The following is an 11,793-nucleotide window of genomic DNA, read 5'->3' as shown; positions in this document are numbered from 1 at the left end:
GCACACCCGCACACATTATCTGAAGACAAGAGACTACTGGAGTAGTGGTTTCCAAACCCTGAAATTGAACTGGGGTCAAATTTGATCAAACAAATGAATTGTTCTCTCTTCAAATGGGCGTGGTGTATAATAGAACATTTTGAGTGTCAACTAAGGACCTTTTACACTATTAAAATTCACTTTCATGTAATTATGCGTTGGGACAGCCCTGCTGAACCTTAAATTGAGTGAATATGAACCCATATACAGTACAAAGTGGGGTCCCCTTCATTTTCTAGCGTCAATTTGTGCGGAACATTTTTGGGAACCCGTGCACTAGAGAGAGGACAGACAGACAGACAGACAGACAGACAGACAGACAGACAGACAGACAGACAGACAGACAGACAGACAGACAGACAGACAGACAGACAGACAGACAGACAGACAGACAGACAGACAGACAGACAGACAGACAGAGAGAGCCCAGCGGTTGATGAAAAACAACAGCATTATTTAATGATTTATTTGATAATAAGAATCCAAAGTAAAGGAGACACGGTCAATGGGATTGTTCTCAGCTTGGATCCCTGTCAAGTTTATTACAGCGGCAGACCAATAGAATGACAATGCACATCATGGGTGATGTATTACAATGGCCTAGAGTGCCATCTAGTGTCTTTCAATGATAATCACAATTTGGTTGAATCAGTTAATATTAAATAAATTACAACCCTGTTGCATGAAGTAACAAAATATTTACATTCACATTTATATTAAAAAAAAAAAAAAACAGCCACGAGATGTGTATAACCCTGCCTAAAAGCATACGTTTAGAACAATCAGAGAAATTGCATAAATCCACTGTCATCAAAACTGTCCAAACAATAAATTACAATTACAGTACTGCTCTCAACAAACACAGTGAACATGACTCATTAGTATACAACAAGGGATGAACCACTCACAACACTAAGAGCGGGGGTGCAGTGTAGAAGAGTCTATGTGGAGAGCGGCAGCAGGGGAATTGATGTTTCAGTGTTATTTTCTCTCCTCTCAAATCCCCTGACCCCTGACCTCTAACCCCCGGTTTAGGCATCATGTTCAGAAGAGGTGGAGAAGTAAGACCTTTTATTGTTTTTCTCTCTCCTCTCTGATCTATCTCTTCCGTCTCTATCATCTCGTTCCTTCGCTCCAGGTACAGTAGAGACTTGTGTTATTCTGGCGTCTCTGCAGAGAAATCCTGTCTGTTCTGTTCTTGGTGGGACTTGAGCTGACCAGTAGAGTGACAGCTCTAGCTCCAGTCTCAGGGCTTGTGTTTGAAATGGGCCTCCACTGCACGGTGAAGAGCAGAAAACCAGTCAGTGTTACCACAACATAGAGATACAATCACAGATAGGCATATAGACACAGCACAGTACATAAACAGGCAATCACTCATTAACCTGCTTTGGACTGCCTCTAAAAACACACCATCAATCTATAATTATAATGATTAATACCAATGCTGGTGCTAGGGAGTTACCCGGTGTGCAGGTTTTTGTTTTAGCCCTGCCATAAAACATTGGCTTTAGCCAAGCAACTGCTTGCGAGACCTTGACTAGTTAAATTGGGGGTTGTACATACCCTGCAAATATTATTGCAAAGATGCAATATCTGCATACATGCATGCTCCTCAAGAGTAAAGCTGTGGCACCCGGTGATTGTCAAGAAAATAGCTGCCGGGCTCACGGTAATTAGCATAAGCGCGTTTAGCATCTGCTGGCTTCCACGCATAGCCTACAAGCCACGGATGCAGATCTTTGGAACATCTACATTTTAAAAAAACAAATAAATCCATATAATATAGCCTGCATGATCACAATAAATCCATTATTTATTTTTGACAGGTCTTAAGAAACATGATATTAAAAAATGAACAGAATAGCATACTCTGAGTTGTTCTTATGTTGGGCCCTGATCTGGCTATGCCATATGGCTGTGGGCTACCCTCGTTCATTTAGCAGACAAGATTTGCTTAGAATTCAGTGGCATAATTTTTTTAAATTACTTCATAGTATGAAGAACACAATTGAACATAATAGAAAGGATATTTTCTCTAAACGGTTTCAATGGAAGTGCGTACATGTGGCTATTCTGTGTTGATCGGTTAACAAAGAAACCAGTCCTATATGCTTAATTTAGAGTTATTTATGCAGTTGTGATATAAATGTTGGGCTATATGTTAAGATTTTTAATACATTCTAAGGCTGCATGATGGGACTCTAGTGATGATTTGAAAAAAGTCACAAGCTTCACTCATTACATCAGTTTCTCATTCACAATTTGACAAGCACTTGATAATATTCTCACCAGGACTCGAATTTCCCGAAGGCATCCCCCTTGTGTGGCGGTAATGCCCCCTAAAAAATCCATGCCTTTTGCGGCCAAAGTGGCCATTGTGCCCATGGGCTGAAACTAATAGGCTAATTATAATTCCCTTCTCCCGGCTGCCGTACTCCGAAGCACCTCTCACTCACATGGCTCTCTCAGATGTACAGTTGAAGTCGGAAGTTTACATACACCTTAGCCAAATAAAAATTTCCTGTCTTAGGTCAGTTAAGATCACCACTTTATTTAAAAAATGTGAAATGTCAGAATATTAGTAGAATGAATGATTTATTTCAGCTTTTATTTCTTTCATCACATTACCAGTGGGTCAGAAGTTTACATTCACTCAATTAGTATTTAGAAGCATTGCCTTTAAATTGTTTAACTTGGGTCAAACGTTTCGGGTAGCATTCCACAAGCTTCCCACAATTATTTGGGTGAATTCTGGCCCATTCCTGTTGGCCTCCTTGCTCGCACACACCTTTTCAGTTCTGCCCACAAATTTTCTATGGGATTGAGGTCAGGGCTTTGTGATGGCCACTCCAATACCTTGACTTTGTTGTCCTTAAGCCATTTTGTCACAACTTTGGAAGTATGCTTGGGGTCATTGTCCATTTGGAAGACCCATTTGCGACCAAGCTTTAACTTCCTGACTGATGTCTTGAGATGTTGCTTCAATATATCTACATAATTTACATTCCTCATGATGCCTATGATGATCTATTTTGTGAAGTGCATCAGACCCTCCTGCAGCAAACCACCCCCACAACATAATGCTGCCACCCTCGTGCTTCATGATTGGGATGGTGTTCTTCGGCTTGCAAGCCTCCCCCTTTTTCCTCCAGACATAACAACGGTCATTATGGCCAAACAGTTCTTTTTTTGTTTCATCAGACCAGAGGCCATTTCTCCAAAAAGTACGATCTTTGTCCCCATGTGCAGTTACAAACCGTAGTCTTTGTTATGGCGGTTTTGGAGCAGTGGCTTCTTCCTTGCTGAGCGGCCTTTCAGGTTATCTCGATATAGGACTCATTTTACTGTGGATATAGATACTTTTGTTCCTGTTTCCTCCAGCATCTTCACAAGGTCCTTTGCTGTTGTTGACGGCTGCTCGGTCCCATGGTGTTTATACTTGCGTACTATTGTTTGTACAGATGAACGTGGTACCTTTAGGCGTTTGGAAATTGCTCCCAAGGATGAACCAGACTTGTGGGGGTCTATAATTTGTTTCTGAGGCCTTGGCTGATTTCTTTTGATTTTCCCATTATTTCAAGCAAAGAGGCACTGAGTTTGAAGGTAGGCCTTGAAATACATCCACAGGTACACCTCCAATTGACTCAAATTATGTCAATTAGCCTATCAGAAGCTTCTAAAGCCATGACATTATTTTATGGAATTTTCCAGGCTGTATAAAGGCACAGTCAACTAAGTGTATGTAAACTTCTGACCCACTGGAATTGTGATAGAGTGAATTATAAGTGAAATAATCTGTCTGTAAACAATTGTTGGAAAAATTACTATCATTATTATTATTATTATTACTACTATTATGTCCTAACCGTCTTGCCCAAACTATAATTTGTTAACAAGAAATTTGTGGAGTGGTTGAAAAACAAGTTTTAATGACTCCAACCTAAGTGTATGTAAACTTCCCGACAACTGTAGCTAATTCCCGTGACCGGGTCCTTTTCACAGTCATTTCAGCTAAGTAGTAGGCTACGAGTGAATGGAGACAGACACATCTGGGACGCATCTGCGCGCTTCCCTCTTATTGAACTCTGAGGCGCATATTGAAGATGTTAGAGCTGTCCACATTCATCCTACATTTCATCAGCCAACAAGATGAGTAGGCCTGACGAACAGCAAAAGCAATTGCTTATGTCAATGTACTATCCCCCATAGTACAAAAGTTGACCTATTCTATTGGTCAACGTGCTTCTGTGCAATAAATAAATATTCCAAACATACTCTGGGACAGTTGTGGGATGCGATAGATCCCAAATGAATACAACCACTTGCATCAACACCAAAAAAACGTTTAAAAGCAATGAGGCTGATCGTTTAGCAATAAGCGCGAATGTTCCAAAATGCAATCAATTAGAAGAAAACGCTGTTCTCAAAAGTGATGGCAAATGCGATTATGCGTGTGATGCTTTATTATAAAGGTGCATTTTTATGGTGAAAATGATCTTCCCCCAAACTTGAAACTCACGCGCTGCTTATGTAGGCCAGTTAGGCTCTACACCGGTTATAAAGAGGATTCATGTGCTTCATTTTAACAAGTTATTTGGCCACTTTAGTTGTAATACAATCCTTATCAAAACATATAGACCTATGGTCTAGGATACATGCAGGGGACTATGATTTGAAAAAGATTCCCCCAAAAAAGGTATGCGCTTCTTGCCTTAATGCACAAGCTGGGCATCATTCACAAGTGATAATACCTCATTCACAAGTGATAGTCTAATATTGTCACCCATCAGTCTATTCTTAATTTAAATGTTGTCTTTACGTATAATATATGTATGACATTTGTTCTGATTTAGAATGGACCATTATCATGCACCTGTCTCGGAACAGGGGCATGTGGGAAAAAATACACATGTCATCTATACACTTAAATAGCGAATGGAGGATGCATTTCCCATGGTTCATTTTCATGCCAGCCAGGTAGCCTATCTTCCTGTGTTAAAGGGAATCAATGTGCTTAATATTAGGAAAGTTGATAAATAACATTTTGTAGGCCTAGCCTATAGAAAGCTGATGGGATCCTCTTTTAAATAGAGGCCATCGAACCTCTGTTTTCTCACGCAATTGCAGAAATGTTGCGCAGCATGAGCGCTCATGAGGTGTCTGATTAGATTTTTGATAACATTTGCATTGATGTCAGATTGATTAGAGGGACAATAGAGTGCTGAATACCAGGCAGTTAACAAGTTTGGTAAGCTACTAATGACCATCAGCAGCATCAGAGCTTGGAGAAGCCTAATTACAGTGACTAAACAGTCACGTGGAATTTGACTGCCTTCATGACTCGTGACAACCGGTGCAGCAGTAATACGGTCAGCGTAACAGCCCTACTCAAGAGTACACCTAACGTAGTGCATACTCGAGTACGCCGGTGTAATTCAGGCTCATGACTTACCTGCGTACTCTTGTGGTCTCATGGGTCTGTTGATGACCCTCTGGAAGGCAGCGATCCAGTCCCTCTGCTCCGCCTCCGTCTCGCAGGCAAACAGGAACTTCCTGTCTGGTGTTACTATGGTGATGCCATGGTTCCAGTGGTAGCCCTGTGTTGAGGGGGGAAGGCCTGGGAGCACGGTGTAGCTGTTCTCTTTACTGCCGATGAACACCTCTCCCCTTGCATAGGCATCCTGAGAGAGGAGGAGGGAAAGGCGGGGGGAAAGAGAGCGTGAGAGAGATCAGAGAGAGAGATATCAGAGAATAAAGTATGCTGTATGCCACAGAATAGAAAGTTATGACAAGTAGGGTTCATTCAGCATGGATCAGTTATTTTAGGGTAGGGTGTGTCTGTCTCCTCACCAGAGGATCTTTGAAGTACATGAGTCTCCTGTCATCCATGGTGAACCACCTTTTCTTAAAGCCCTCTGTGTGCTTTGGGCCTGTCTTTTCCATGAAGCCCTCTTTCATGAAGCTACGTGTAAGTTTGGGCACCAGCTGAAGGCAAAGACAAGAGAGAAAATGATTTGTTTAACTGTGTTTAATAGTGGTAATACAAATGTCTAAATATATGTTGTGGCCTCACCTCCTCATCACTGGCTCCAGGGAAGGCCACCTGAAGGTAATGGAACCTGGCAGCTCTGATAGCGTTGAACCAGTCCACCATTTCCTACCAAAACAAAAGACACAAAAGCACCCTAGTCAGAGATAGTCAGACACATGCCTTATTCAGAGTCATCCCTGCATTGAGAAGACCGTAAACCTACTACAGTATGGAACATTACGAGACGTGATTAAGGTATATCACGACAAAACCGCTTTAATATTACTGTTCTGTTCAAGCTTGCTATCGTGTCTGTTAATCAGTTGAGGAGGCTGTACCCACGGTGCCTTTCATCCTAACCCACAAACAAGGGTGACTTGCTACTGAGAGAGATGATCACCTGTGTGCACAGCAGTAAACCCTCAGAGAAAAACAGCTTGCCAGCCAGCAACTCTCTGTGTGATTGCAACCCCCTCCACATTCCTCTAGCCAGCTCCACTGACCAGATTGCACGGCAGGATGACGAGTACTGCTGTCACAGTGAAGAACGCGTCTGCTGATGAAATAGATATCTAGACATGTTCATTTCCACTCTCCCTCGGTTATCCAGAACAGCTCATATCTACTAGAGATGCTTAGAAGGAAAAGGTGCTATCTAGAACCTTAAAGGGTTCTCCGGCTGTCCCCAAAGGAGAACCCTTTGAAGAAACCTTTTTGGTTCCAGGTAGAATCATATTGGGTTCCTTGTAGAATCCTTTCCCCAGAGGGTTTTACATGGAACCCAAAAGAGTTCTACCTGGAACCGAAAAGTGTTTTCCTATGGGTAAACCCGAAGAACCTTTTTGGAACACTTTTTTATAAGAGTGTAGAGACTGAAATTTAGTTGAACAGACTACAGTGGTTCGTCCTTTAAAAGTTGCAGTATACTGCGGCGAAGCTTGTATGTTGCTGCAGAATTCGATGGCACGTATTTAAGTGTGAACCACTGGTACCATTAATGCTCGTTAGTGCTAGTTTGACCACCAGAGGAGCATTTGATAGCCTTCAATAGTGGCTGTACTAAAGAATGCGGGCACGCGGGAGACCTGTAATGAATACCCAGGGAGAAAAATGTGTAGATTCACACGCAGAGCACGGCAGATGTTTATTAAGCCTTCACAGAAGGCAGGAATCGTGATCACAGGCAGGCAGGCAATGGTCAAACACAGGTAGGTAGTCAAAAACAAACAATACCTCACAACCACACAAACAGAAAGAACTGAACTAAATAGGGAGCTGATGAGACCAAATGAGAAACGAACACAGGTGAAATAGGCTACCTGGAGCGGCAGGTAGCCTTGTGGTTAGAGTGTTGGACTTGTAACCGAAAGGTTGCAAGATCGAATCCCCGAGCTGACAAGGTAAAAATCTGGCATTCTGCCCCTGAACAACGCAGTTAACCCACTGTTCCTAGGCTGTCATTGAAAATAAGAATTTGTTCTTAACTGATTTGCCTAGTAAAATAAAAAGATTTAAAAAAAATCTATGATCAAAAATGAAAGACAGGGCTATGATCCAGAACACAAAGAAACAGGGCTATGTTCAAGAACACAAGGTTGACTAAGAAAATAAATGCAGAACCTTACAAGACTGGGGGTCAATTCCCCGACGGGGAGGAAGGAGTAAGCTGTCCTTGAAAATAAGAAATTGTTCTTAACTGACTTGCCTAGTTAAATAAAGGTTACACTAAGAGCATAAGTCTAACATATACCCAAACAGAGATTCTGTGAAAATAAAATCGTATTGATTGATCAAGACCAGTCCCCATGCTTGTCTCAGAGCAGCGCGAAACGGTGCTAAAATAGTTGTAGGCTATTGCTTCAAATCCAATGGCTTCTAACTTCAATATGCTCTTTAAATAAATAAGACCTACACCACTTTTAACAGCACATTACTCAACACTAGTGAGACTCATGTCGCCTACGGTCGGCCTAGAGTATATCAAAAAATATGACGTGACTCTCCGCCAATGATTACATATAGAGGATTGGAGGATATTTCTGTAATTCAGTGATATTTATTCCCATAGTAATGGATCCATAACTAAACAAACAGCATTTTGAAAGAGTATTTTATCATTATTTTATTAACGAAAGCATAAAGATGCCATTATTAGTTACATTGTTTTAGTTTGAACGTGCAGACTGGCACTAAGAACAGAACAGCGGGAATGTTTCCCTAGTCAGCGCCATTATTAGTGCAATGCCCCTTAGTGTTGCCTGTCTGGCAGGGTGGGGGTGGGGGTCCACACCCCTCCCCCTTCCTCCTCCTCCCTTCCCCATGGGCTAGGTCGGCCTTCTGTGTGCGGCTCTGCGGCCCTTCCCGTGCCCCCTGCCCTCGTGCCTTGAACCTTGCACACTTTCAGTGGATACAGCTGGAGAACTGCAAGGCAATCCCATTGTGCGCCACTCAGGAGCCATGACCAATATGACCAATATATATTGTCCTGCTAATAATAGGGTTAATAATATACTGCTGAAAAAAAAAAGGGAACACTTAAACAACACAATGTAACTCCAAGTCAATCACACTTCTGTGAAATCAAACTGTCCACTTAGGAAGCAACACTGATTGACAATACATTTCACATGCTGTTGTGCAAATGGAATAGACAACAGGTGGAAATTATAGGCAATTAGCAAGACACCCCCAATAAAGGAGTGGTTCTGCAGGTGGTAACCACAGACCACTTCTCAGTTCCTATGCTTCCTGGCTGATGTTTTGGTCACTTCTGAATGCTGGCGGTGCTCTCACTCTTGTGGTAGCATGAGACGGAGTCTACAACCCACACAAGTGGCTCAGGTAGTGCAGCTCATCCAGGATGGCACATCAATGCGAGCTGTGGCAGAAAGGTTTCCTGTGTCTGTCAGCGTAGTGTCCAGAGCATGGAGGCGCTACCAGGAGACAGGCCAGTACATCAGGAGACGTGGAGGAGGCCGTAGGAGGGCAACAACCCAGCAGCAGGACCGCTACCTCCGCCTTTGTGCAAGGAGGAGCAGGAGGAGCGCTGCCAGAGCCCTGCAAAATGACCTCCAGCAGGCCACAAATGTGCATGTGTCTGCTCAAACGGTCAGAAACAGACTGCATGAGGGTGGTATGAGGGCCCGACGTCCACAGGTGGGGGTTGTGCTTACAGCCCAACACCGTGCAGGACGTTTGGCATTTGCCAGAGAACTCCAAGATTGGCAAATTCGCCACTGGCGCCCTGTGCTCTTCACAGATGAAAGCAGGTTCACACTGAGCATGTGACAGACGTGACAGAGTCTGGAGACGCCGTGGAGAACGTTCTGCTGCCTGCAACATCCTCCAGAATGACCGGTTTGGCGGTGGGTCAGTCATGGTGTGGGGTGGCATTTCTTTGGGGGGCCGCACAGCCCTCCATGTGCTCGCCAGAGGTAGCCTGACTGCCATTAGGTACCGAGATGAGATCCTCAGACCCCTTGTGAGACCATATGCTGGTGCAGTTGGCCCTGGGTTCCTCCTAATGCAAGACAATGCTAGACCTCATGTGGCTGGAGTGTGTCAGCAGTTCCTGCAAGAGGAAGGCATTGATGCTATGGACTGGCCCGCCCGTTCCCCAGACCTGAATCCAATTGAGCACATCTGGGACATCATGTCTCGCTCCATCCACCAACACCACGTTGCACCACAGACTGTCCAGGAGTTGGCGGATGCTTTAGTCCAGGTCTGGGAGGAGATCCCTCAGGAGACCATCTGCCACCTCGTCAGGAGCATGCCCAGGCGTTGTAGGGAGGTCATACAGGCACGTGGAGGCCACACACACTACTGAGCCTCATTTTGACTTGTTTTAAGGACATTACATCAAAGTTGGATCAGCCTGTAGTGTGGTTTTCCACTTTCATTTTGAGTATGACTCCAAATCCAGGCCTCCATGGGTTGATAAATTGGATTTCCATTGATTATTTTTGTGTGATTTTGTTGTCAGCACATTCAACTATGTAAAGAAAAAAGTATTTAATGAGATTATTTAATTCATTCAGATCTAGGATGTGTTATTTTAGTGTTCCCTTTATTTTTTTGAGCAGTGTATATCTGTGAGAATATCCAAGGGGCTTTTATATAATTCTAAATTAATAATAATAATCACTTTGTTTAAAAAAATAACAATCTTTTGGAGATGATTTTCTTTTCAAATAACGTAAATGTAACGTCTGCTTTCAACTCACACCCTCAAATACCTAGATCCCCTGAACGCAGCTCACTCTCCAGATCCCAATCACCTGAATTCTGATCACCTGTTCACACACCTGTATGTCATTATCACACACTATTTAGTTCAGTTCTTTGCATCCCATCACTGTGAGGTATTGTTTGTTTTGTGACACACGGCTGTCAGAGAACTGGGTTTCTGGTGAGTTACTCCTCCCGTGTATGATAGTTTTTGCCTATTCCCTGCCTGTACTTTAGCCTGATCTCCCGGACTACGTTACTAGCCTTTTCCCTGCCTGTACTGTTGCCCTTTTGGACCCCTGTGTATGACCTTCTGCCTGCCCCTGGACCTAGCTACCTGCCACCTCCTGTGGTCCTTTGCAATAAACACCTGCTGCGCCCTGCGCTGAAACCAGCTCTCTGTCTCCCCTTGTGTTCATTACAGTAAAATGAGCGAGGAAAAAGGCCATTCTTGAACATGGGGTGAGACATTGTTACTAATTTGTAAATAAAGCCAGTTTGTTATTTAGAATGATTTATTTCTGTTTTTAGAGGGAGAGAAACCTACAATCAACAAATGGGTCTCCCAGCTGAGGCTGGCACAGGTATTGAACGAGAATCTGTCGTAAACCAGCTTAGAACGTTGCGCCACTCAAGCGCTGTACAACGTGACCGGTCGGGAGAGGCATACAGTACTACAGTAAGAATAAAATAATAAAAACCTTAGTCTAACAAGAGTTTTAGTAAGTAATACTGAAGTCGTGCACAATTATCAGTTTCTATTTAGGTTTATGTCGCCCATTCATTGTCAGTTAGAGACACAGTAGGACCCAAAAGCATAATCGGTGCTCTAACTCCCCCTTGCGCTGGTCTGGAGCAATGAAGTGGTGACGCAGGGTACCGTACTAAACCACAAATCACCTCAAAGTCCCGCAGCTTAATCGCAACACTTTTAGTGGAGCAACCGCTGTAAATCAGTGTTCCTTGATATGAGGAACAGCAGCCATGTTAGGTGTACCACTGAATTGATGATTCATCATACATCATATCTCTAAGAATTCCGTGCATTTACACACTATACAATAGGAGTTGGCTATACCAGTATAAACAGATCTGGGACCAGGATACAGAGCCTCAGTTTTGTCACAGTCACCCATAATGCCTCACCTTAGAGTCGCTGTGGTAGACAAAGATGTTCCTGGTGCTGTTGTCTCTCAGGTAAGTAATCTGCAGGCCGTAGGGGTTGCCTATCTTAGCCGGCTGGAACGTGGCGTTGAGAGTCTCGATCTTCATCACCGCCTTGGGGTCCCGCGCCTGGGGGAGATACACAAACTGTACGGTACATAAATACAGTATACGTATAAATTGTTACATTGAATAATACATACTGTATGTTTACAGTAAACACAAAAAGATGGGTAAGGAGATTAAGTCTGAGGTATTTGTTTTAGTTTCCTCGTGGACACATTTACATAGCGCGCTATACAAGTATTCGTGGTTAACTTGAAAGA

At 43.3% G+C, this 11,793-nt stretch overlaps 1 protein-coding gene across 2 annotated transcripts in view; it reads right to left on the bottom strand.

The window, feature by feature from the left end:
• Positions 1-490: 490 nt before the first annotated feature.
• Positions 491-11,793, bottom strand: part of LOC106589331 (arf-GAP with dual PH domain-containing protein 1) — a 46,834-nt gene continuing 35,531 nt past the window's right edge. Inside the window, exons 6-10 of one of the 2 annotated variants that reach the window (XM_014179175.2) lie at positions 11,450-11,614; positions 6,116-6,199; positions 5,893-6,027; positions 5,495-5,723; positions 491-1,314 (exon numbers count right to left, since the gene is read on the bottom strand). In XM_014179175.2, the coding sequence (XP_014034650.1) occupies positions 1,286-1,314; positions 5,495-5,723; positions 5,893-6,027; positions 6,116-6,199; positions 11,450-11,614 (642 nt within the window). In that variant the 3' untranslated portion in view covers positions 491-1,285. The remainder of the gene's footprint in view (positions 1,315-5,494; positions 5,724-5,892; positions 6,028-6,115; positions 6,200-11,449; positions 11,615-11,793) is intronic. The other variant, XM_014179176.2, reaches the window with a different exon arrangement.

This window comes from Salmo salar, chromosome ssa28 (genome assembly GCF_905237065.1).
Source record: "Salmo salar chromosome ssa28, Ssal_v3.1, whole genome shotgun sequence".
Taxonomy (NCBI): Eukaryota; Metazoa; Chordata; class Actinopteri; order Salmoniformes; family Salmonidae; genus Salmo; species Salmo salar.
The sequence above is the reverse complement of the archived record's forward strand: the minus strand, read 5'-3'. Positions and strand labels throughout refer to the sequence as shown.